At 37.3% G+C, this 27489-nt stretch overlaps 1 protein-coding gene across 1 annotated transcript; it reads left to right on the forward strand.

Annotated features, from left to right (window-relative positions):
- The first annotated feature begins 1613 nt into the window (after positions 1-1613).
- LOC102216727 (LHFPL tetraspan subfamily member 3 protein-like) lies at positions 1614-26952 on the forward strand. The gene is made up of 4 exons (XM_005795824.2): positions 1614-2751; positions 23386-23622; positions 24502-24529; positions 25746-26952. Exons 1-3 carry the CDS (start codon positions 2325-2327, stop codon positions 24516-24518), a joined length of 681 nt encoding a protein of 226 aa, XP_005795881.1. The 5' UTR covers positions 1614-2324; the 3' UTR covers positions 24519-24529; positions 25746-26952.
- The last annotated feature ends 537 nt before the right edge of the window (positions 26953-27489 follow it).

The raw sequence follows: 27489 nt of genomic DNA on the forward strand, positions 1-27489 counted from the left end.
ATTCATCTTTGTTGCTTTGGTATCCAAACATATTTAAATAGGTCAAACATGCGGGGAAAATCACAAGCTGTCCAGTTTTATCTAAAATAAAACAACATATTTAACAATTATGGAACGTTATTAACTTTATTTTAGACTGCAGACACACCGGGTGTGTTTTTATTTTAGACATTTATGGTGATAGTGTTTAAACTTCTCACCAGAACTGTATTAAAAACTAGAAAAACTGCATTTTCAGTTAAAATGATGAAATTCTTGTTACTCTAACTAAATCTTTAAACTTCGTTGTAGAGATCTAAAAACAAAATGCTACTGGTAGGGAGCATTTTATTATCTTTTATTTTCAGATATCTGAAAGAAAAAAGATGCATGTTTTATACCGGATACCTGGTAAAAAAGGTGTGACTTTCACACACAGGAACAGATTTCATAAATCTAAAACAGTTTGGCATATTGTCATGGCAACGCATGAGGCTTCTTGCTACTCAGAAACTTGCTTAAATGTGTGTGACTGGAAGAAAAAGATTCTGCATCTGACAAAAACAAGTTGTAATGCCTTTACTTTATATGATGTAAAAAAATAAATACAACATCTGATTTATATGACAGAGTATTAGGGCCATACTAAGAAAAAATTTATTAAAATTACAAGAATAATCATAATAGAGAATAAAGTCAAAATAATACAAGAATGTCAAAATATGAAAATAAAGTCATAATAAAGTTGTAATATTATAACTTAATTATCGTATTATTTTGACTTACACTCTTACAACTTTATTCTCATACTTTCATTTATTTTTATTTTCTTAGCATGGCCCTAAAACTCCATCGGAGAGTTAAAGAATATCAGTTCAGCATGAACTAAAATACAGCTCTAGGAAATATTAAGAGACCGCCTAAAGTTATCAGGGTTTTTTTTATTTTACTTTTTATAAATATATGTTTGAGTAAAATGAACATTGTTCTTTTATTCTATGAACTACTGACAACATGTCTCGGAAATTTATTATTTGAAAAGCGCTTTATAAATAAACTTTACTTACTTACTATGTATTTGCAGAAAATGAGAAATGGTCAAAATAAGGAAAAAGATGCAGACCTTTCAGACCTCAAATAATGCAAAGAAAACAAGTTTATATTCATTTCTAAACAACAATCCTAAAGTTTTAACTCAGAAATCAGTAGCTGGAGGTATAACCAGCAGGTTTTCAGTGGGGTTCAGTGCAGTGGGCGCTTAGTTTTTCCAGAGCTGTAGTTCAGAAGTGCTCATGCTGCCCCATGATGTGTGGCGCCCTGGGTGGTGAGCCACATTGAACCTTTGAGAAACTTCACTATTATACTGCAGGATCTCCTGCATAAAGTCATAACAGAAAATGAAAAAGACGTTCAGAGTATGAGCAATTATTTTTTTATTTATGTTTTATTTTCGTCTGGCGTTTAGGAGGGACCAAAAACCAAATCTGAGGATTTAATCTTTGCATTTTTCGCAGGTAATTGTGCGCATGATTTTCATGAATTGTTGCATAACCTCGTGCTGCCCGGCATTAAAGGCTACTGGGTGACTGTCATCCAGCTGAAACGGACGCAGACGCGCATGTGCTGCTGCGTTTGGCACCGATGTGTCGTCAGTCCGTTGGATGTTGACGCAGCGTTCTCCAGAAGGTGTGTGTCACCGCGCGCGCGCGCGCTCGTCCACCATCTGTGCGCGCGCCCCTCCCTCTGTGACTCGCAGCATCACCGGGAGCCCAGCGGATGCTGCTGTGAAGAATATATTTACGCTTCACGACCAGAGAACGAGGAAGAGGAAGAGAGAGAGAGAGAGGCAGGCGTGATATCTGAATGCGTAATTCGCGGTGGGATGATTTGATGCGTGAGTTTACGTGATCGCGGTCCCGTTTGGAGACATTTCCTCCCAACAGGCTGTTGATTTTTAGGTGTTGCCTGCAGCTGAGGTTGATGTGAAAACGCGTCTTTCTCCGGTGGATTTTTCCAAGGGCACCGAAATGCGGCAGCGATGAGCTGCGATCGAGTCGGTTTGAGTTGTCAGAGTCACATCCAGGGTTCGAGCTCTCCTCGCTTTGGTCCACTGACTGATTTCTTATTTTTTTTGGTGGGGGGATGCGACGTCATGAGCCTGATCCCGTCTGACAGATGTGTTGCAGCTGCACAGGCACAGACCGTCCGATCCGGCGAGTTGTTTTAACTATGATTCTGTAAGAGGAGGAAGCCGGGAGAAAAGCGTCTTTCAACATCAATGTTCGATTCCCTCCTCAGCGCACGGACGGATCGCATCCTTCATTTCATTTTCGGCTCTGCATAAGATGATAACTGGATCAGCCGCATCAATGCTACCGTCTGCAGAAGCCGCGAAACTCTACCAGACCAATTACGTCCGCAACTCGCGTGTCATCGGTCTCCTGTGGGCCATTTTCACGATCCTGTTCGGCATCGTTAACGTGACCATTTTCTCGCAGCCCTATTGGATCGGGGATGGCGTGGACACCCCGCAGGCCGGCTACTTCGGCCTGTTTCACTATTGCGTCGGGGACGGAATCTCCAGGGAGCTGGACTGCCAGGGCAGCTTCACCGAGTTCTCCGCCATCCCCTCCCGCGCGTTCAAGGCCGCCTCCTTCTTCATTGGAATGTCAATGATGTTGGTGGTCACCTGCATCGGCTGCTTCAGCCTCTTCTTCCTCCTCAGCACCTCCACCGTGTACAAAATCTGCGGCTGGATGCAAGCAGCATCAGGTAGGTCCGGAAACCTCATCATGCTTTAAACGATTAATCAAAAATCAAACTGGTTTAGGGTTCAGTCTGTTCTTAATATTTTAATTGGTTGGGAAAAACTCTTTAAACTACAGGTGCACCAATTGGGAGTTTTCTGACCGACCTTTAAAAAGCCGGTTCCGATTTTAGCCGATTACTTTTTTTTTGTCTGACATGTGGCTAAAAATAGCAACAAAAAAAAGTTGTTGAGTTGGCAACAATTAACTGCAAACATGGTGGACCAATTTTTCAGTCAAACGTCTCTCACAGTAGAGCAGAAGAGGATTTTTGATAATCAGATAATCAGAATATAATTGAGTTTGACATTTGCTGAGGTAGGAAATATTATTGAATACAACTGACTTCACATTGAACCTTTAATTTCCCAAAAAATAAGTATAATAATAATCGGTTCACCCCTACTTTAAACGGTCATAAAATACGCATTGGTTTGATATTTATCTATAAACTCATTAGATTAACCTATCAACATCAATCAAGTACAACAATTGGAAATAAGTAAAATATTGTCTTAAAACATAGTTGGGTCAATCAATCAGCTACAGAACGGAATTGGCTGATTTTTCCTTAATCCGTTCCGATCAGTCTAATTATGAATTTATTGCGCTGCACAGGGATGAAGTTGTTACTATTGTTGCCTCACAGCACAAAGGCCCAGGATTCAAATCCTGTCCAAAGTCTATTTTTATGGAGTTTGGATATTTTCTACTCCAGCTTCCTCCTCCAGATAAGACAAAATGCATTTCAGCTTCATTTCTTTAGTTACTAGTGTTGATCTCAGGTTTTCTTCATTGACTGATGGAAACAAGTGTCAGAAACCCTGCAGGAATTAAGCAGTCAGCAGAAAATGACTGGTTGGATAAATGATTTTCATAGAAATTTGATCTATCAAATCCTTAAAATTCATCTTATACTAAAAATAAATCTTTATATTTGAGTATATTCTTAATATAACTGATCAATGCTTACACTAAGAAAATATAATTGTCTAAAGTATGTGTGACAAATAAAATACACTGATTTATATCAAAAGTAATTGAAAAGCGAATGAATAATTTAATCATGGTACGTACAGTTCTGACATCTTGCTCTGCATCTGAGTTGCTGTCCTTTTTTTAGACACCAATTTTCAATAATAGATAATGAATGGTGTCCAAACAATTCTAGTTTTTGAAAAGAAAAAACAAAAACAACTTTATTCTGACACTTCTAAATAAAAGCAGGTGAACATCACTTGGTTAGTGTGTAATTCTGTGTAATTTATACACTAAATTACACACTATACTTATAGTAACGATACTCTGCATAGTTTGAATATAATTTATACTTAGCATAAATACTAAATATTGTTTGGACCTCAGAGTTTTACTACAGAAGGACTTTGTCATAGAATAACTTACTGCTTATTTTGCAAACTTTCCACTAAATACCCATTTAGCTCTATGAATACAACTAAAACTGCATCATTGTCCCATTTTAAGTTGCTTACATAACACACAGCATGCATCTAGCCCAATCTGAGCCGTTACAATGACCAGATTTCCTTCTAATCTCCTGCAATCAAATGTGTACAGTACATCTGTTCTTTTTGTGGTTTTAACAACAAATTCGAATAAAGGTCGACTATTGAGCTGCAGGATTTTGTCATTTGTTGTTACTGTGGGTGAACATCACAAGCCATCATTTCATCTGGAGAGTCCAGGCATTGCCAAGCATAAGTCCTCTCAGCTGAAGCAGCAGCAAAGCTTTGAGTTTCCAGGTTAGCACTTAAAAAACCTGAAAGAAGAGAAAGACAGGAGTGGGAACTATTTCCCAGAATGCTTAGCGGCATGTTTTTGTCTCCTGAGATGGAAGTGCGTTACATTGATCTGACTCTTGTGTTTTATTAAGGCAAATGTTCATTTTAATGCAATTCTCAGTTAGCAAAGCTTGAGGATAATGTCCTGTTCACACTAAATGTTTCTGAGCTGAATTCATTGGGATGTTTAATAAAATTCATTATCAGATCAAAAATTTTGTTCCTGCAGTTTGAAACAAGAATTTAAATTATTCTAAAGTAAAATAAGTTGTTATTTTAACTTGATATTGTGAGTAAAATAATAGAGAAATGTGGCTCTTTAACTCGGTGAGTTTTTTTTATTGCATATTGCGAAATAATTATTTGGTTTAAATTGCAGCATTAAGTTAAAACTCACAATTCTAGATGAATGAAGTTAAGAAACAATGTTTAGACAACTTGTCTCTTGTTAAACCAACTTTATAAACTTTAATTTCCGAGTTAAAACCAAAACAGTTTTCTTTTTGATTAAATTACATTTTCAAGGCAGCAGGTGGGCTTCAATTTTCAGGTTAAACCACCTGTAAATGTTTTACAGTGCAGTTATTTTGGAGCAGCTCCATCTTGAGTTGTTGTGTTTGGGCTGAATTAAGGCAATAAGCTTCTCTAATGAGGCCACTGCTGAATCACTGCAAGGGGATGAAAGAGAAAGCTAAGAGAAGAGGTGCTGGTCGTGGCAGTCTGACACAGGGAGGCCTGGCTTATTAGCGCTGTCAAACATTATTACTTAGCTGATGTTTAAACTCACACCTTAGCTGAGTGGCCCATAGGGAGGACAGGTGGCCCATCAACATCCACACACCATCAGCGAGATGGTGATAAACGGCGCGTCAGCCTGCCAAGAAGAGTGCAAAGGAAAGACGAATCTGTTTTTGTTTCCTTTCACAGTTTGTCACCTTGAAGGATTTTTGGAGCGCAGTGCACAGTGTACTTCAAACCTAGTGGCTTTCAAAGGATCTGAAATAAAAAGTGGTGTAGGGTCAGCCTCCACTTGTTTTCTGCCGTGCTGCTGCTGCTGCTGCTGCTGGAAGGCTTGGAGGACATTAATGACACAGTCAGTATTCAGGGCACTGCTCTCTGCTACATGGCATCAATCTTTCTTTCTGCTCCTGCGAGCATCATCACGGGTCATTCCACAGACTCACATGCACATCTTTAGAGATTGCTGCTGCAGCTTTGAGCTAGCATGCTAACGGGATATTTAAAACCAAATGATTTTGAAAGGGGTTGCAAATTTGTCATTTTATATTATATACCATTAGACGTGAGGGAAGACGATCCATCGTTTTTATATTCTGGCAATATATGGAAATGTTGAGATGTTTTAACTAGGCATTTGTTATTTAGATGCATCCATATTTTAACTACAAACAGCATTTTGTTGTGATTTTTTCGCATAGAACCAGAATATAAGGGACATTTGGTTCTCAAGTTTCTTAACAAATAAAGATCTGAAAGGTGGGATTAGCACTTTTATTTATTCCAACAGGTCTAAATAAAATTCAGGACAAAGTTTAAAGTAGCTTTAAACACTAGGTTTAAAGCTACTGTTAGCTCTAAGGTTAACACTAAGATGTTCTAACACTGGCTTTACAGCTTAACGCCAGTATTAGCTGGCATTAAACTGTAAAGCTAACACTTTAAAGCTATTTTTAACTTTAAAGTGTAATGTAAAATGTCACTAATGTATCATTTTACCTTAGTGTTAAGCTTTAAAGCTACTGTTAGCTTTAGAGCTAACACTGGCTTTGTTTAAGGTGAGTACGACATGTTTAAGGATATGGGAGATGTTAGCTTTCAAGCTGACATTTCACCACACACCCTTAAATACATCGTACTCATAGTAAATCACAGCAGTGGCAGTATCATTCTGTGGTGGTTAGTTATTTTGCCAAGAAGAAAAAAAGAGTCAATATTGAGATGTGAAAAGATGAAGACTAGCAGCGCTAATTGTAGCTGTATAAAGACACTAAAGCTTGTGGTTGTAATGTGACAAAATTTTAAAAAGTAAAAAGGGTTTGAATATTTATCAAGTTATCGTTGATGCAGTTGGTTTTTTACCTGATGTCAAACATGCTAAGAATGGGCGTGCCGTGGTGGCGTAGCGGTTAGCGCGACCCGTATTTGGAGGCCTTGAGTCCTCGACGCGGCCGTCGCAGGTTCGACTCCCGGACCCGACGATATTTGCTGCATGTCTTCCCCCCTCTTCTTCCCCGTTTCCCATCAGCCCACTGTCATTTAAGGGACACTAGAGCCCACAAAAGACCCCCTGGAGGGGTAAAAAAAAATGCTAAGAATTGCACTCAGCTTCCTTTCGGTGAACAAGTAAAGAAAAACTGGCACATATTTCCTTCTTTCTCCTTGGAAGAGTTTTTTGCTGAATATTTAATAAAGTGGCCAGCATCCAGGACTTGTCAGGAGTCTCATGCCGTCTACATGACAGCTGAAGCTGAGTGCACAGATCTAAGATGCACCCATAATGCCCTGCATGGAGCCAGATTCGTCTTTTAGAGCCAAGTTTGGACGTCTGCAGGTTCATGACATGAAGATGTAAGAGCATGCTTTTTTTGCTGAGCAAACTAAGACTTTTCTCTCAGACCTTCCATCTTTGCACCTCATCTCATTTCACCTCTTATTTTCTATTCTTAAACCTCTGCAGTGTGGTGTGTTCATCTTTTCTCCAATCTTTCAACCGGAGTTATTTTGAAATCTGCAGACCAGTTAAAGAAAATTTTGAGGTCATTTTTAATCACCTCTATGTTTTATACGTGTACATGGTGGCTGCTACGGGGCTTTTAAAGTCTTACTCCAGTATAAATAAAGTATGAGGTTTTCCTTTAGACTAAGATTTTGCCTGGGAAGCACTTTCTGCAACATTTGCCTGGTTGCTGTGATTGTAACCTGATCTCCATGAAACAAACTTCATGTGAGAATTTTTTTTTTCAGTAACAATTAAAGCTCCATTTCTGTTCCATTACCTACATAATTTCTTAATTTACTAATTAAAACTCCTTTCTCATCCATGCATCTCTGTTCCATCATGCAATCATTACACTGAAAAAAGAGAAAGCAGCTCCAAATAAATTTTAAAAAAAGTGTGTTAATTGGTCACAAGTAATTGAATTAAGTTAATAACGTCATATACATTTGTTTATCTTGATAACTTAAAAATTTTAAAATATTGAATTGGATAAACTTAATATGATCATTTCTCACCAATGAATACATTTTATATTTTTCAGTGTAGCCAGCTCCCATTTTTGCAACCAACTGAAGTGCAAAAGTAACATTTAACCTTTTTCCCCATTTTGTCACGTTACATCCACAAACTTCAGCGCATTTTGGGGATATTCTTTTGATACACCAACACTACCACATAATTATAAATTGGTCAGACAAGTAAATAGTTTTTACACATTTTCAGAAGTAAAAATTCAGAAACAATGGCAGGTATTTACGTAGATTTTTTCCTCTATGACGGCATATTTGAGCTATTGTACATAGAAGAAAAAAATGAGTAAATCTAAACATTTTTGACTTTTGGAACCAAGAACTTTCTGAGTTTTTTTCCTGAAAATTTCTGAAATTGATCTAAAAATTTCAGAGTTGTTTTTTTTTTTTAAAGAAGTTTTCTGACTTTTCAAACTCAGAAATGTCCTTGTTTTTCTAGAAAATTTCTGAAATTAATCTCAAAATGCCTGAGTTTTTTGGCAGAAAGGTACTCTTCCCCTTTTTCTATCTAGAATGGCCATAATACACAGTCATTCTCCCTCTCAGTGCCTTGTAGATCCCCTCTTTGCTGCTGCAGGTACTTTACAGAGAGCCTCTACCAGTTTAAGCACTGACACCATAAACCCATTCTTCTTCGCCAAATAGCCAAACTTCAGTCAGACAGGACGGAAATCATCTGTGAACTATTTTTTTTTTCTTTCTACAGATTTTCAAATAAAGATTGAACGGTGCTCTGTGAGTTGTTAGAAGTTTGGATATAATTTTATAACCTAACACTGCTTTAAATGTCTCCATAGCTCTACTCCTGACTGGTCTACTGTTTTTCTCTAACATGGTTTCACACAATATCTAGAGTTCAGTTACACACTGAAAGAAGCTTTTTAGAAATGAAGTGACTTCTAATGACACAAGACTTTATTTGAGAGTGTCAGTTTCTTGTTCATTTGACTACATATCATCTGTCCTTTTCTGTCACCTTGTTAGCTTCATCAGCTCTGTTGAGAGGTTTTCTCTGAAAACAGCTTTAAAGTCTTGTTGAGTGCAGAGGTGGATCTGAGCTGCTTCAGTTTTGCAGAGATAAGGCAGTTCTGTGTGGAGCAGATTACTGAGGCAGGAGGAAAGTGATTCTCTGGGATTTTGTCTTTTGCTCTGAAGAGACAGGTAACAAACATGAAGGACACAATGGTATAGAAATTAAAATATGACTTCTTTTTTATTGAAATGCAAAGTCTGACACTGCTTTGATGGTACAACTTGACTCTTTAGATGTTCATATTTAAGGTTTTTAGTGATTAGGAATCCTTGCAGAGCCATCGTTTGTCCTTCATGCCTCCTCATTTTTTATTACAACCAAGGTTTGGTTATTCGTCTTACATTTTAAATAGCGAGAAACTGTTAAATTGAAGTATTGCACAACAGCTCTGCTCAAAGACTCTGTCACCAGGACAACTATTATTTATTATCCACTGCACAGATATGACCTCCATGAAGAAAGGCATTTAAAAAGAAGTCCTTGTGGAGCACTGGAAAAATACTGAATACAAAATGTATTTTTTTTGTCCTTTTTTCTAAAGTTGATGATGTTTTAACTAATATTTACAGTTTTGGTCTGGATATCTTGCATTTTAATATTAGTTTAGATTTCAGTGGTAAAATAAAACTGCATGGCATGCCTAACCTGACAGTGTGTCAAACTCGAGGCCCATGGGCCAAATTTGGCCCGCCGTAGCTTCTTATGTGGCCCTCCAGACTCAACAGGTCCCCACATTTTTTCTGATTTTATTTATATTTTTTCTAAAAATTGGTGAAAAACATTGAGCTTAAGTGACTGCTGCCTCAGCCTTGCTTCACATCAAGTTATATCTGTGACCGATACGATGATTAATAAAAAGTCACATCAAAGATTAACGCAAATATTGAACAAATTCCTTACAAATATTTCTAAATTAGCACCACAAAATCAGTGGAGTTTTTTATTACAGAAAAACCACCAAAAAGAAAAAAACACAAAATACTGGATGGACTGATCAGTGTGAAAAGATGTTTATTATTTTATTTTAAGAAGCACATATTGAATGTTGAAACGGTTATTTATAGATTTCTTTAGCAATTTAATGGGTTTTATTAATATATTCTGGCACAACCGGCCCTTTAAGAACATTTTTGACTTCAAGATTTCCAAAATGAAACTGGGTTTAACACCGCTGGTGCAGCATCTATTATCAGTGAGAACTCAAAGGTCTCTTTGATCGCCGCTCGCCTCGCCGGTTTTTATCCTCTGTGGAGGTTCAGCTGCATCTGGAGCCGTTACATAAGCTCTCTGCTCCACCCTGACTCTCTCCTGCTACACTCATTGCGGTTTTACAGCGAACCCCTCCCCCACTGTGCACCCTGCAACTCTGCACACTGAACTCTGCTTTAACCTGAACCTGGCATGTCGGCTTTAGCTGCACCTATGCAGGGATTTTGTCACCTTAACGGACAAATTTGATCAATTAATAGCAGATTTACAGCCCTGCATTACTTCCTGGGGTTCATCATTCAGCATATCCTCTGAGAAGTCTTACTTATTGAGTGTAAAGAGAAACTTAACTGTGAGAAAGATGGATGTAATCAGTCTCGCTCTACACCCTCATCATTTAACTGTGAAGCTCACAGAACGGAGAAACTGAAGGGGACATGTGAGTCAGTCTCCCGACTCAGATTAATCTAAACATTTCTGAGTTTTTTTCTCCCACATTTTTGACTTCTGAAGTCCAGAAATTTCCTTGTTTTTTTCTAGAAGGTTTCTGAGATTAATCTCAAAATTTATTAGGCTTTTAGCAAATTTTCTACTTCTGGAGTTCTGACATGTTTTTATTTTTTTTTATTTTCTGGGGTTAATTAAATTTCAGAGTTTTTTTCTCTCAAACCTTTGGAGCCCAGAAATGTCCTTCGTTTTTCTAGAACATTTCTGAGATTGGTGTCAAAATTTCTGAGATTTCCAAGCAAATTTTCGATTTCTAGAATTCAGAAATGTCCGAGTTTTTTTCTTGAAATTTTATGGGATTAATTAAAAAGTTTGTTTTTTTCTGTCAAATTTTTGACTTTGTGAGCCCAGAAATGTCCTTATTTTTTCTAGAAGGTTTCTCAGGAGTTTGAGTCAGACTAGCATCAGTGTTGAATCCATTTCAGGAGAAGAAAAAAAAGGAAGTTTCTGAGCTCCAAAAGTCAAAAATCTGCAAGAAAATAAAGAACAGAAAATTTCTAGAAACACCAAAATACATCACATTTTTGTTCTAGATTTTTGTGTTTTTGCAGTGAAAGAAACAAAGCAACCTCACAAGTACCATTCTATTGCAGTACTGTCATTTGTTAGACTTTCTTTGAGTCGTTTTGGACCGCAATGCTGAGCTGTATTGAATCAGAGCACTTCCTGCTGCCTCCAGGGTAACACTGAAAAAAGCAACACATTTCTATGGGAGCATAATTAGAAAAACATCCAACTTTTTTTTTTTGAGGAGAACAGAGACGATTTGATGAAATAAACCCTGTGAATTGAGTTAAAAGGTAAGTTCCAGGCATGATGTGCTTGTTGGGCAAAAAAACAACACCACAGAAGTTTTAGTTGAGTGGAATATAAAAGGATGCCTGGAAGCTTCCTACTTCCCTCCAGCAAACCGTCAAGTGTTTGCCAGTCGCTGAAGCAGAAATAGACTTGGACTGGAGACAGCTCATCTCAAAAACACACTCTTCTTCTTCCTGGGGAGACTGTCAGAGTCACTTTTAAAAGTTTCACTTGCTCTACTTTCAGGTGCCTCTATGACACTTTCGCGTTAATTTCATTTTTAGAAATTAACTTCAAACATATTCAGTCCTGAGACGTCTAAAATTTGACACATTTTCAAGCTGATATTCTCTCATTGCTATTAGAGTTTCTCTTCTCAAAGCTCTCATCATGGACATGTTTCTTTGTTCGCTTTCCCCCTCAGAAAGCTTGTGCAACTTCACGACACATTTTTACACCTCATTTATTCTCACTGCATGCATAATACACTCTTAATTGCCCCATTTATCTACAAGTGATTAGGGCATATTATTGTCTCCGTCTCAGGCCATCTCTCAGCGTATCCGGTCATCACTGCAGCCTCTAAGAACTCTTAATTATTGAGTGTAAAGAGGGACTTAACTGTGAGAAAGATGGATGTAATCTGTCTCACCGTTTGCCCGTAAAGCTCACAGAACAGAAAAACTGAAGGGGAAGTTCGAGTCAGAATAGCTTCAGTGTTGAATCAATGTCAGGAGTAGAAAATAAATCTTGTTTGGCGGTGAAAACAAAATTTTATGTGAGATGTTTTATGGGAATATTTTATGGGAATTTATTTACTTACACTAAGTATACATCAAAACCGGTAACATAAAATGGAATATTATGGCCTTTGTAGATAGAGAAAAAGGAGGGAGTAAATTTCTGCCAAAAATTAAGAAATTTGAAGACTAATTTCATAAATATTCTAGAAAAAGTTCTGAAATTAAAAAATTATCAAGAAAAAAAAAACTCTGAAATTTTCTAGAAAAAAGAAAATTTCTGAGCTGTAAAAGTTGAAAATTGGCTAATAAAAAAAGGCAAAAGAAAAATTTCCCAGAAAGTCCGAAATTTTTCAACTTCTGAAACTTTCCTAGTTTTTTTTCTAAAAAAATGTCTGAGATTAAGCTCAAATTTTCTGATTGTTTTTTCTAGCAGACTTCGGGAGGTCAGACACTTCCACGTTTTTTCTTGACATTTTCTGAGAATAATTTTTTTAAAATTCTCAGTTTTTTCCTCTCAAACATTTGACTTTTGGAGCCCAGAAATTTCCTTGGTTTTTCTAGGAAATTTCCGAGATTAATTTCAAAATGTATAATGTTTTACCACGTTTTTTTTCTGGAAATTTTCTGAGATTGAGCTAAAAAATTGTGGATTTTTCCTCTCTCAAACTTTTGGAGGCCAGAATTTTGTTGCTTTTTCTAGAAATGTTCAGACTTTTATCTCAAATTTTCTCTTTTTTTTCTAGCAAAGTTTTGACTTTTTGAGGTTAGATTTTCTTTTTTTGAAAGTTTTGCAGAAATCCACTCCTTCTTTTTCTGGCTACAACAGCCCATGCCAAACAGGGATTGCTGCCGAGGGTTTGGCCTGTCCGCCAGCCGCTCACTGACCTCTCCGCCTGCTGCATGGAGACAGAAACTCGTAGAGACTCACTCTGTGCACAGGGCAAGTCACACCAGGAGAGAACTGCTGCACGGCTCCCCCGGCTCTGCCACGATGTGAAGCTCCGCCTCGGGCCTCCTGCATCCAGTCTCAGCGGTGTGAGTCACATCAGGCGCCCAGCTGTGCTGTCACACCGCGCCTGCATGTCTCCCTCCGCCTGGAGCGTTCTCTGGAAAACAGACATGCAGATGAAAAGATGAAACAAATCTCTACGAGGTTGATAGGTCACCCAAATCACAAGCCCAATTTTTAGGCTGTTTTAATTAAAGTAATGAATATTGTTTTATTTTATTTTTTACACTTATTTGATTCCCCTACCTTCTGTTGTGACAATGCAGGACTCTTAATATACATGATATTAATATTAAACCTGCGTATTTTCAGACTGATTATGAAACTGAGGCAAACACTCGTTTGGATATTCATACGAAACCCTACTGGGATAAATGCGTAAAGCAACCGGCAAGATGTTTGCTCTGATTTTCCCCTGAAACGACCTTATCACAGCCTCAATGTTGCCACTCTGGGAGTTTGTAAAATATTTTAAATTCTGTCCATCACGGTGAGAAAAGCCCAATGGTGCTATGAGTTGAGGGACATTCAGTTAAGACACACACACACAGCGCTGCGAAGACATTCGCTCCACAGAGATTTCACTTATTTTGTTTTTTTTGCCAAACTCAAATGTTTCAGATTATCAACCACATTTTAATATCTCACAAACACAAACTTAGTATATCCCCAAAGTCAGTCCTAAAAGAAAAAATACATTTATCAAAATAGGGGAGAAGCTTTTTAAAACATCATGTCCCTTTGTAAAAAGAAAATAAAAAAATAAGCCCAACTAAGCATGAGCTACTTGTTTAATGTCAGTTTAAGTTTATACCACAGCAATACAATTGATTTGACTAGGTCATGCCAAAACCTTCTTTTCTTTTTTAACTTTTGTGCACACCAAAGCACGTAGTGGTGTGCCTTGGAATATTTTCCCGCTGTATAACCCAAACGAACTTCAGATTAAGATCACACATTTTTATTCAGGATTTTCTGCAGAATTTATGGTTCTGCTAAAACAGCAAGAGGCCCAGGTATTAAATGAGCACAGAAGCCCCAGATCACGGCACTAATACCGCCATGTTTGACTGTCACCATGACGTTCTTTTCTTGGATGGTTTTTCAGGATAAACAAATTGTTTTTTGGCAAAGTTTTCTTTTTGGTTAGCTCTGGTTTTTGTCATCGATGCCATTTTTCCATAGTATTAACATTAAATCATGAACAATGACCATAACTGACAGCTTTGGAAGAGTTGTCAAAGTATTTGTCGGGTCGACCACTTTGAGAAGTATCCCCAAATTATTTTTCATTAGTAAATAATGAAATAACTGCATTTTATTTTTTGATAGTGTAGCAAGTGCTGAGAGATGCCAGCGACTTGTTTCTCATCTGTTTTTGAATTTGTTTTGTGATTGTTGTTGAGAGCTTTTAGCCTACTTCATGTTGTCAGACAGGTTCTATTCCAGTGATTTATAGATTTTTTGTAATCATGTCTGAGTGTCGCTAATGGAAATGAAAAAATTGGAAAATCATAATTTAACAAGAGGGGCGATTATAATATCACATGGGACCAAGACTAGTTTGGGAAGTTTTCTTTTATTTAAAAACAATTTCTTTGTTTTTAATCTTGTCTTAGACATTTAAATTCCTCTAGCACACTGCAAAAACACAAACCTACCAAGTAATTTAGTCTAGTTTCTGACAAAACTAACTTACAAGTAACTTTTCATCAAAATATACAAGCTTGTTGTAAGAAAATAATTCCTAATATTGCTAAATAAGTACTAGTTCCATCTGCAGATTTTTTTAATTATAACAAAAGTAAAATGTATTTTTATAAGTGAAATAATATTCCAGAGGTACTGTCTATTATTTACTAAGAACAAGCTCCTATATCTTGCTAAAATGTTACTTGTAAATTAGTTTTGTCTTATTGAAATTCAAATTCTAAAATACTTTATTGATCACAAAGGAAATTAAATATTAAATATGTAAACATATTTGCACTAGATACAAGACCAAAGATACTTAAGATTGTGTGTTTTTGCAGTGTTTAATGTGGATTTATTACACAGTGACATGCAGCCCTGTTTAGAAAGACTCCATACTAAATCTTGTTGGCCACAGCTTTTTAAATGCAAGGAGAAAACAAGGAGAATCACAATAATAATAAAAAAATGTGTTTGGTAAAACTGTGATTTCCATTCTCGTTCTGGATGTGTGACTGATGAAAGAAAAGGCTGACAAAGTGTTTATATCCATCCAACATGCAGCTCCGTCCATAACAAGCCACAATCAGACACGCAGCTGCATTGACAGCGTTACAGCAAAACGGATTACAGGGATGTTTGTTGGCAAACCAGACACACAAATCCAATTCCGCTGCTGCTGTGGAGGTCACCGGGGATCCACGCACCTATTTGCAAATGACGATTAGAGACAATGGAGGACGTGTGACTCTGGGATTTATTGGCCTCTTCTGGAAAATGAGGAATTGTGTTTGTGACAAATCCAGAGTCATCACGTCATCCTGTGCCATCTGCTGGTGCGCCATCAGACTTCCCTGCAGCGCTCTGCGTACCTCAGCTGCCCTACCTACCATCTCTTATATAAGCTGCCAGTGTGCCAGCAAGCTTCTTTTTTATTATTATTTCTTTTTTTCCTCCAACTGCTTCATCCCCCTGTTCCCAGGAAATGGAAAAGACTCAACAAGGCAGGTGTGTGGGGGAATAGAATAAAATAGAATATACTTTATCCATCCCCAAGGGGAAATTACTTATTTGTTGACAAGCTACTCCATATAGGGTGTTAAATATTAATAACATAAATATAACCATAAAAGATCAAGTTTAAAAAATAAATACAGCACTGGAAAAAAATAAGAGCCCACTGCCCTGAACCCCATTGAAAACCTCATGATTATTCCACCAAATATTGATTCCTGAACTCTTCCTGAGCTAAAACATCAGTATTGCTGTTTCTAAATGAATATGAACTTGTTTTCATTGCATTATTTGAGGTCTGAAAGCTCTGCATCTTTTTCGTTATTTTGACCATTTCTCCTTTTCTGCAAATAAAAACAAAAATTTTGTTTGTAATTTCAAAGGCATGTTGTCAGTAGTTCATAGAATAAAACAACAATTTTCACTTTACTCAAACATAAACCTATAAAGAGTAAAATCAGAGAAACTGATCATTTTAAGTGGTCTCTTAATTTTTTCCAGAGCTGTATACATACCTAAGAGTGATGTAGGTAATTCAATATGACTGAATATAAATACATAACAAGCATCAATATGCAAATATGTTAATCTAAAAATAATCTTTAAATGACTGCAGAGAAAATGTGATTTAAGTCATTGAGACTTCTCTGCAAAAACACAAGGTCTTACCAAGTATTTTTGGTCTAGTTTATAGTGCAAATATCTTAATATACTTGAAATAAGACAAAACTAACTTTTTTAGCAAGACATAGGAGCTTGTTTTAAGTAAATAAATCCTTGATGTTGATGAAATAGTTCTTGTTTCAGTGGAAGATTATTTCACTTATAACAAGACATTTATCTGCCAATAGAACCAGTTCTTTTCCATTAATATTAAGGAATTATTTACTTTAAACAAGCTCATATATGTTGCTGAAAAGGTACTTTTATGTAAAGCTTATTTCAAGTTTACTAAGATATTTGCACAAGAAACTAGACCAAAATTACTTGGTAAGATTTTGTGTTTTTGCAGTGTGTAAAGTCTAATGGCTCCAGGCAGAAATGACTTCCTGTGTCTCTTGTGGTGCAATTAGGTAAAATGAGTCTCTGGCTCCTGTAAAATAAAATAAAAAGGTAGAAATGGAGAAATAGAGAGCCGGTCTGATAAGAGGCTCCAGCATATGGCGGCGATGACGTTAGCATCGTGTTAGCACAGGACTGAACGATGGCTCAGACCCAATCCTCACAAACTGTATCCAACACACACATAACACAGTCTCTGGCTCATCCTACCTCATAATCAGTCTCCTCACTCTCCCTGCCTGCCTGATCTGCCCCAAAAACAGGAGAGGTAAAGGTAAAGAGCAGGATTATGCAGTCAGTTGCTAGCTTATCTTAGCTCTGACTGACGGCTGCTTTCTGTCAGGTGTGCTGCTGTTTCTGAGAAGAGATGAATCTACAGTTTAGCGTTTAATACTGTATGTGGTGAGCATTTGTCATTGCTACGTTAAATGAAATGTTACTGAAATTACCTTAACTGAGCGATGACAATCAGTTGCTGATTGAGCTAGCTTCAGCTAATTTGTATTGCTAACCACTTCTACTTACCAGGGTAACGCTGATATCAACCCGATTGTCGATGGTTTCGGCTGTCAAAATGGCAGGTTCTTCTAAGCTGCTGCTTCTGTGACTAGGCGCAGATGGTTTATTAAAAAAGTAGCTTGTTTTCTCGTCATTTTCAGTCCGTTATTGTAATCATTGAAAACGCTCCGACTGCTGCGTCTTTCGACTCTACTCTGTCGAATCTTTTCCCTCCATGTTCTCAGCCAATCAGAGAGGAGCAGCTGAATACGAAACCAATCACAGAGCAGGGAGCCATGCTCTCAGCCAATAGCAGTGAGCGTCAGATTTAACGCAAAGACGGAGAAGTTTACGGCAGCAGGTGACCATAAACCAATGTGAAAAATACGCGCTGGATACACACAGATTATCACATAATTTGGGATTTAAGTAGTTATAGGAAATTCCCAAGCGTTTCTAGTGGGCATAAAGCGTATGCCACCGTATCACATAGACTACACCACTGTTTAACAGCAAAAATTAGTAGTTCCTCTTATGGTAGAAAAGAAAATTAACTCAAACATAATGGAAAAAGGTATTCAAAGTGGAGGCTGTAACTTAAAAAACGTTGTAATTAATTTGTTTTGGTTATGTATTTTTCAAAAGTAGTGCAGTTTTTTTCCCCCAGAAAGTCATAAGTTTACAGTAAATAGAATCACTTTCATGTTGAATGTCCTAAAAATAACATTGGACATGAGGACTTTCATTCAAACTGGTTGGCCTGTTATGTGAAATCTGAAGCTAATTAGGTGCCTAAATTTCGTATTTCAGGGATCTTGGAGAAAAAGAGGCTAGCTGTAAATGCATACCAAATATTTGACCTTTACATTTGTAATAAAAAAAAAAGTTAAAAGTGAATCATTTTTTTCTTTCTCTTCGAAGTTTTGCACTGCTCTTTGTTGTGTAAATCTAAAACATTAATCAAATACATGTACTAATTTTAGGCTGTAAAATGAAAAAATGTGGAAAATTTCTAGTAATGTGAATATACTAAATTCAAAGGGTTAGGCTATAGCTCTAATTTATTTAATGATATGTTTTGGACAACATGATAAAAGAGGAGGGTGCAAACAATTTAACAAAAATACCACAGAAGAACAATTAAAGGGGAGGGCCTCCCGACTTTAAAGTCACACCGTTATAACAATGAAAGAGTTTTCCAAGGTGTTACAGTCAGGTAAAGGAAGAATCCGAATAAGACAAAAAAGACATTTTGTGTAATTATAACAAAGGGGAAATACAACCTGGGTACACAAGTACTTTTTCATCAATATTAAGGAATTATTCACTTAAAATAAGCTCTTATATCTTGCTGAAAAGTTAATTGTAAGTTAGTTTTTTAAGATATTTGCACTAGAAAGGAGACAAAAATAATTGTAAAGGTTTTGCAGTGGGTCACAATTCCAGTTCCATTGACCTTTCATCTGCACCCTTATTCTTTCTTTTTTTTTTAAATCTCTTACTTGCTTCACAGCTCTGTAGCTCTACTCACTCCACCTGAGCCTCCATGTAATATTCATGATGGTATCGGATGAAGCCAAATCCATGTGGGGGGCACGCAGAAGGATCTAGAAAAAGCTAGAAAAAGAATGCATGAGGACTCAGAGAGAGCATAGAAGCAGACTTTCCTCTCATCTTTTTCATTTTCTCCCTCTGTTCCTCAATCACAAAACAATGCAACCAAATGCACAACAAAATTGATAGATTGTTATGTAAACAGCAGTTCAACAGCTCTTTGACATTTGCCAGTCAATGCATTTCACTGTGTGTAACCAGAAGAAGAACGAAGAGTGCCTGCTTCAGAAACAGCAGTCCTCTTTTGGATTTAAACGTAGCCGTCAGCCTCAGTGACGTTCGCTTTGAACCCAAATCTTGAGGCCGACTCTAGAGGCGCGTTTGACAGACAGTGATCCTACAACATCTTACGCTCTGGTGGAGACGAGTGACTCAGGTGCTTGTGAGGCCGTATGACTGCCTGTCAGGACCACGTTTAAGTCTCCCTTGTGTGAAATGGGTTTGTTGTGTAATCTGGTGCTGCTGCCTGCTACAAGCCAAGTGAACTCCATTCATTCATAAAAGCTGAACTTGTAGAGCAGCACTAATGTGGCTGCAGCAACCCAGAGTTTGACACCAATGTTTGTTGCGTAAGAGGGAAGGGGTTTGTACTAGCTTGAAAGAATATCAGGTGTCAGCTGGTGAAATTAAAGTCGAACCAGACACAAAATGTGTTTTTGGGGTCTTTATTCCCAGACTGCTCCACAACGGTGAACCAGTATTAAACACAATTTGGAGTAGTGCATAGAATAAATGTTGAAACAACAATAAAACATGAGCATAAACAACTGCAGAGGTTGCCATCTGCCTGCCAATAAATGATTATTACACTGTAAAACACTTTAGCCGCATTAAGTTGTGTCTACTATCTAAAAGACAATGTTTAGACAACTTGTCTCTTGTTAAATCAACTTCATGAACTTTAATTTTTGAGTTAAAACCAAAACAATTTTCTTGTTGACTTAAATTGCATTTTTAAGGCAGCAGGTGGACTTTCATTTTCAATTTAAACACCTTCAAATATTTTACAGTCCACTATCTTTAGCCATCCAGTCCGCCTTTTCATTCCCCTTAACCCTGGGATGTGCTGGAGCCCATGAGCTCCTCATATTGATTCTTTGTTGTATTTCAATAAATACATCTGGTCTACTATCCAACTTATTATGTTGCAACTAGTCAATGATCAACTAGAATCTGAGAAAATAATAAATTTTGATGTTGAAATTGATATTTTTCTGACTCCGTTTAGATTTTTAAAAAGCAACTAAAAACATTTTTATTTTTCCAGTCTTTTATCTCTTAAATTTATTGTGTTTCTTATGTTGGTTTTATGTTTTGTATGATTTTGACTTAAATTGCATTGCGTTCTGATGTCTATTGTACAGCGCTTTTTGATTTCATGTCTGTGAAAAGCGCTTTATAAATAAACCTTATTTATTTATTTATTTATTTTAATGGTCTTTCACCCACAGAAATGCTAAAAGTTGTTCTCAGCCTTCTTCTTACAGAAGGCTCCTTTTGCCTTCTGAAGAAACGCATCGCTCCTGACCAAAAACAACCAATACGAGCCAAGAGGAAGGTCTTAGCGCTGTCAATCAATACAGTGTACTCGCTGCTCAGTGTGCTAATGGCAGAAAAACTACTTATCATTACAGGAAAACCGTTTATCATCAGTGGCCATGCTAACTAGCCTAGCATTCACCACAGGCTATGCTATCTGCTAAAAGATAAAAGGTTGTCATTTGAAACGAGTAAAGTTCCTGATTCCTAAGAGTTCGTCCTCTGTGACGTTTGAGTTTTGTTCAACATGGCAGTAAATGAGTCAAGTCAGTTGTATGCTGGTTGAGTAGTTTTTGCTCTTTGAATTTCCGTGTCAATATGAATTAGTAATGACAACAAAAACCAGAGGGATAAGGAAGTAAAGTCTACAACAGATGATTCCCACTGTTTCTAAGGTGTGCTGCATAATCTGAAGCAAAGATGTGTCTCTGTATTTCCTGCACTACTCACTTTCTCACACGGATATATCTCTTAATAATTGATGTAGGTCAGGAGTATTGGAGCTGCAGAATAACTAACAAACTGCAGTGTCTCTGTGCTGCGAAGGATTTGTGAGAAATATCTGAATATTCCCTTTTAAGTTTGTATGGCAGGTGGCAAACTACAATAATCTTGGAACAGAAACGCTTAAAGGTGTTTAGGGAGATAAAAAATAGAATTATTTTATTATTTATGTAGACTGCGCTCAGGGTAAATGTACACTCAGCTCCTTTTCATAAATCCTCTGCTAGGATGCAGCAGCACAGCCTCAAAGGAGATCCGCATTCAAATTAAAGATGAGAGGAATATTACCCTTTGGGCCAAAACTAAAAGAGATCTGTGCAGGCTCTTGAATTTCTGGTGTTGCAGCTCCACCTCAGAAAGGAAACTTGTTTTAAATGAACATTTGAGAGTCTTTACACTTCAGAGAAAGCTAAAAGCTGTATGATTTCAAGAGAGGTGGTCCAGGTTACAAATTCGACCTAATGCGACAAAATCCACGCTTTCATGGATTTCAGACGCAGTTACTCGCTCCATGACTCTCCTCAGCTCTTTTTGGTGTTGACTGTTTGCTTTTCCACCTGCTGGCAAAGGGCCGGGATGAAAATCAGCAAGATAAATGTAACACCATGCAGGCACAGGAGAGGCCACAAGGAGATTACACCAGAAGACGATTCCCACAACTCTTCAGTTAGTCCTTCCTCTCTGGATATTAGCCTTAAAATCAATTATTACACCACAATTTAAAGATGCAGTGTGTAAAAAGAAGTTTGTTTTTTTATCTGTGAAAAGACCGTGCTGTCTGAAGAAATGCCCCACTGCTGACGAAAAAAAACCCAATCAGAGGCAGGAGGAGGGACTTAGGGCTGTCAATCAACTTACAAATCTGGAACAAACTTCCTGAAAACTGCCAAACAGCTGAAACACTGACTTCCTTTAAATCCAAACTCAAAACCCAGCTGCCGAGAGTTGCTTTTGAAACATAATAAATGTCACAGTAATAAATATTCTGATGTGTAATAATGCCACTAGACAAAATGTTGTTGACTATGTGTGTCATGATTTTGTATTTTTGTGTTTTTAGCTCTTTGAACTGCCTTGTTGCTGAAATGTGCTATAAAACAAACTTGAACTTGAACTACTCACTGCTCAAAGTGTTAATGGTGGAGAAAGAACTTACTGCTCCAGGAAAATGGTTTGTTCGCTGTCATTGGTGTCCATGCTAGCTAGTCTAGCATTCACCACATCAGGAAGAACCTGCAGCTTAGTGGAGAGAAAGGGTGTTGGAATGAGCACAGCCACAGATTGTGATTGACACCACTAAGCCCCTCCTTTTGGCTCTGATTGGTTCTTTATAGTTAGCGTTGGGACACACAGAACAGCTTAATTTTCTTTTCACAAATCATCTATCTCATATTAGACTGTCACAATGTAGTGACAGTTTTAACCAGAGGCGCCTGCAGGATATTATTGGAGAGTAGCAAAATATTATCACTGCACAACCTCATCCCCAAGACGTTACACGCATCATGTGCATGTCGCAAAAAAAAAAAAACACCACATACATACGCCACACAAACACAGGCCATATGCACATAAAGCACATGGTCCACAAAAACAACTAATCTACTCTGTTTAGTGTTTTTTTTTTTTTTTTTTTTACAAATTACACTAAATAATAAAGACATCCATCCTCCATCCTCCACTTCCGTGGGAGGTGGAGGATGGAGGTTCCCAGGTTCAGGTGGTGTGTCAGGCATCCAGAGGAGGAGAAAGTGAAGTAACAAGGCTTGCTTAATTTCTACTCTTTTTGGCAAAGTTTCAACTAGATTTAACTGATTAACTCGCAGTCTTAGCGCATGCTCAGGATGAGCGCAGCAGATGTCACGATCGGCCAGTTGGGTGATCAGTCAGCTCCTCAGTTTGTGAAACCACAAAAAAAAGCTCAGCAACCGGCGACATAGAACCGCACACGGTAAAAAGATCCCTCAACTCCTCTTAGAACTACAGGAGGATTCAAACTCTGCTTATTCGTTTTAGCACCAAGTTGCAAAATAAACAAAAGTGAACTGACCAATAACATTTACATTTAGGATGGACATGTGACCACCTCCACAGAATTTACAAAATTTTGTTAATAGTAAAGAGACAATAAAAAATCCAGTAACTTCTTTTTTACTTGAAGAAAACTCTCAAGGTATGCACAATGTGTACAGCTGTACAGCTGCAGGCGCTGCTGGTTTCAACAATTGTGTAGAAAGATATTTTTTTCTTAAGGTTACACACTGCAGCTCTAACTTCTGTATTTGCTCTGTCTTCTCTCTGTTAGGTGTCTGTCTGGTGCTGGGTTGTATGATCTATCCTGATGGCTGGGATAGTGATGAAGTGCGGCGGATGTGCGGAGAGCAGACAGACAAATACAGCCTGGGAGCTTGTTCAGTGCGCTGGGCTTACATCTTGGCAATCATGGGCATCCTGGACGCGCTCATCCTCTCCTTCCTGGCCTTCGTCCTGGGGAACCGGCAGGACGGACTCATGACGGAGGAGCTGCTGGCTGAGAGCAAGGGTACGAATACGTACGACTGATCTGATGAAATTTGATGCTTTATCTCTTTTAGGAATATCAAATCTAGTGGTAGAAAAAAGTTTGGCTTCTGTTGTTGAAGATAAAATATAAGAAGGAGAACTAATATTGAAACGGTGTTCAGATTAAACACTGCAAGCAGATTTACAGCTAAATTTACCGCCTGCATTTAAAGCACATCACAGGACTGAAACTGGAATAATCATGGTAACAAAAGGCGGCTTGTTGCAGAACAATGAGCTTGTTTCAGTGGTAGTCCTTTCAGATATTACAGCAGTTCTGCATTCAACGCTGCATTTTGTTAGTGACTGGAAACATAAAGGGATCTCAGTCAGTTTGCTACATGTACTACAACACTGTAAAACATTTGAGATACACTTAGTTGTGTCTACTATCTATCTACATCAAGGAGTTTGGCAATTAGAGCTGAACCATAAAACATATGGTGCTCCTTTTGTTTTTATGGGCAACGAAGCAATACTGAAAAAGAATAGCTTAATTTAGAAAAGCTTAGAAGTAGCATTTAAATCTAATTAGAGGAAGCAAACAAGCCAACTTTGGTCAAATTAATTGTTATAAATTTAAGTGAATTTTCTTTTTGAATTTGCTGATCGACTGCTGATGAGTGTTATTAAATGCAGGAAAATCATTGTAATAGTTTAATTGCTTAGTATGAGTTTGGGAAGAATAGTTTGGGTTTTTCTACATTGGATAATTAATTATAATCTTCCAGGAACCATTTGATTCCAGGTGAAATATTTGCGTGAACAAGAACTAAACACTGTTAATAGTCCTGTTAATTGGGAGACAGTATATTTTTTGTGTTGCTCTAATTTTCTCTTTATTTCTGCATTTTCATAGAAGGAGGAAATGCCTAATTGATGTTTAGGTAAGTTTAAGGAGAACATATTAAAATTATTTTCTTCCATATAAATTGTCTTGAGCATTTAAAATACTTTTTTAGTTCAACAAAAGCAACGTTTACAACCACATCCACTTATTTCTCATTCATATGTGGCACAAAATAATAATAATACATTTTAGTTGTACTGCACTTTCCTAAAAACTCAGATATTTACAGTGTCTGACTTTATGACAGACAGATTTGTACATTTCTGACAGTGTATTATACTGAACTTGTAACACTTTCTTCACATTTTTAACAGTACAAACACAAACTGCATATATTTTAAGTAGTTCATGGAAAGGACACATCAAAAATAAAAATCTTTAATGTGCTTTGCGTTTGTATTCAGCTCACTGAGTTGATGTTTTTCACACATTCTTGACTCAAATTCTTGATTGGATCTTAATTGCAGCTGCGACTCTCTATAGCACAAGCTGGCTGTTGTTCCTCTGAACAGTAAAAATTTGCTTTTGTGCAGAGAGATGTTCAACTTGGAATTTTGTTTATAACCTATTTCTGCTTTAAACTTCCCCCATTTTTTTATATCTAGTTTCTAGTGCAAATATCTTATTGAACTTGAATTAAGGCAAAACTAACTTTAAAGTAACTTATCAACAGCATAGAGGAACTTATTTTAAGTAAATAATTCCTTAATATTGGTGAAAAAGTGCTTGTTCCTTAGGAAGATTATTTCACTTCTAACATGGGGAAATTGTCTCATTACAAGTAAATGTATCTGCCAATGGAGCAAGTACTTTTTCACCAATTTTAAGGAATTATTTACTTAAAACAAGCTTCTATATCTTGCTGAAGAGATACTTATAAATTAATTTGGACTTATTTAAAGTGTAATAAGGTATTTGCACTAGGAACGAGACTAAAAATAAGATTTGGTGTTTTTGCTGTGAAATGCAATTAAAATAAGCATCAACATCCTTCCACTTACTGTCAACTTCTTTGTATTCTCTGCCAGTAGTAACATCCAGTTGTTGATCACATGACCTGTGTGATGCAAAAAAGGAAAAGTGTTACCAGTTAAGTTTGCAAAATACACAAAAACACTTTTTTTCTAAATTGCCGTATTTCCATCAAACACATTTATTTTCAAAATTCTAATTTTCGTAATTATTTGGTCAATGCAAACAGAGCTATTGTCCGCTGCTCAGTCAACACACGTCTTTCTCTTTTTTTCTTGCAGGTTCGCTTCGTTCCGACTGTCCGATCCTCTTCAGCACCAGTCGTTCAACAACCTTTTCAGGAAAGCAGACAGAGGCCCTGTGAATTGGAAAACAATGGAACCAGACAGCCTTCCTTTTCACCACTGTAACCTACCTTTGACGTTCATCCATCCCGCTCCCCTTCATTGTTTCCAGCACTTAGACGGAGCCCAGAGCACCGTTTGTCATCTAAGGACCTAACCCTTGCACACCAATGCACAGACCATGGCAAGGGCAGAGACTGTTATTCTGTGGAGAAGAACAGCATTCGTATGGAATATCCTTTATCCAACTACATGAGACATTGAAGCTCTTTCTGCATAACCACACATGTTCCAACTCTCACACCAGTCTGTACACAAATGTAATTACAAGTATTAACCTATGTTAACACCAAAATGTGTGTGTCACTGTCAGAATGAGTATTATGTTTTATTTGTGAAAAGAAGAAGAAGAAAAAATAAACAATTATATCAGATTAATCTGTAGTGTTTAGGTTAAACAAAGTTAAGGTTTTACTTTACTCTCTCTCTCTTTCATATGCTACTTTATTTCCCTGAAACAGATATTTAAAACTGTTTTGTAGTGATACTATCATACGACAGAGACAACTAGAATTACAAAGTGTGTACAGAGAATATTTAAAAGTGATCTATAAGGATTTTAACTGAACCTGTTCTACATCCTATCTACTACCCAACTTTGCACAGTGCTCAAGTTTGAGAGGGGCGTTAATATTTTGTTGTTAGTGTATCTACACTGTGAAAGCGGCTATCTGAACTGCCAGCTGCAGGACTTCCAGCTGCTCAATGAGTTTAACTGTATGTGTGTGTTTGATGTGAGCATGCACGTACGTGTGTTATGAGTGTAATAGTTTGCCAACCTCACACACAGTTAGCCGTCCTCTTGTGTATCTTATATCTGTCTTTGTCTCTAGGTGGGTCTTTCTTTAATGACCGTGCTCTGTTTGTTTCGTTGGGACGTACAGGGTAATGAGATGGAGCGACAGGCGTGGCTGACATCTGAACTCAAGTCGAGATGAACTTTTGAAGCCTGTCCCAGCCTCACTCACGCATATGTTATTGTGTAAATAAATATTCTGTAGATATTGATAAATCAGTAAATTAGAGCAACTAAAGAGATTCCTTTAAGACTATGAACACTTAATAAAGGTTTTCACTGTAAGTCTCTGCTGTGTTTTATGCCTATCTTAACAGAAAGGAGGGTTAGTTTATTAAATTAAATCGACATTACAGTCCCGGCAACCAGTGCTAAAGATATACAGATTAGGAAGAAAATGAAGAGCCCACTGCTCTGAACCCAATTGAAACCCTCATGGTTATTCTACCAAATATTGGTTTTCGAACTCTTCCTGAGTTAAAGTATTGTTTCTAAATGAACATGAACTTGTTTTTTCTGCATCATTTGAGGTCTGAAAGCTCTGCATCTTTTTTGTTATTTTGACCATTTCTCATTTTCTGCTAATAAATGCTAAACTTTTGCTTGGCATTTCAGAGTCATGTTGTGAGTGGTTCATAGAATAAAAGAACAATGTCAATTTTACTCAAACATATATCTATAAAAAAGTAAAATCAAAGAAAGTGGTCATTTTGCAGTGGTCTCTTAATTTTTTCCAGAGCTGTATATATATGAAATACACATCCTTAACCCACGTCTAAAAAATTTAGAAAACATATTTGTGTTTGTGTGTGCATACTTGCTTTG

Source organism: Xiphophorus maculatus, chromosome 2 (genome assembly GCF_002775205.1).
Source record: "Xiphophorus maculatus strain JP 163 A chromosome 2, X_maculatus-5.0-male, whole genome shotgun sequence".
NCBI classification, from domain to species: domain Eukaryota; kingdom Metazoa; phylum Chordata; class Actinopteri; order Cyprinodontiformes; family Poeciliidae; genus Xiphophorus; species Xiphophorus maculatus.

What these genes read in the sequence shown, in the direction of transcription:
- LOC102216727 (XM_005795824.2), top strand. Translation starts at nt 2,325, where the DNA reads ATGATAACTGGATCAGCCGCATCAATGCTACCGTCTGCAGAAGCCGCG. An exon ending in CTGGATGCAAGCAGCATCAG is followed by an intron (nt 2,752 to 23,385) that starts GTAGGTCCGGAA and finishes TCTCTCTGTTAG; the next exon opens with GTGTCTGTCTGGTGCTGGGT.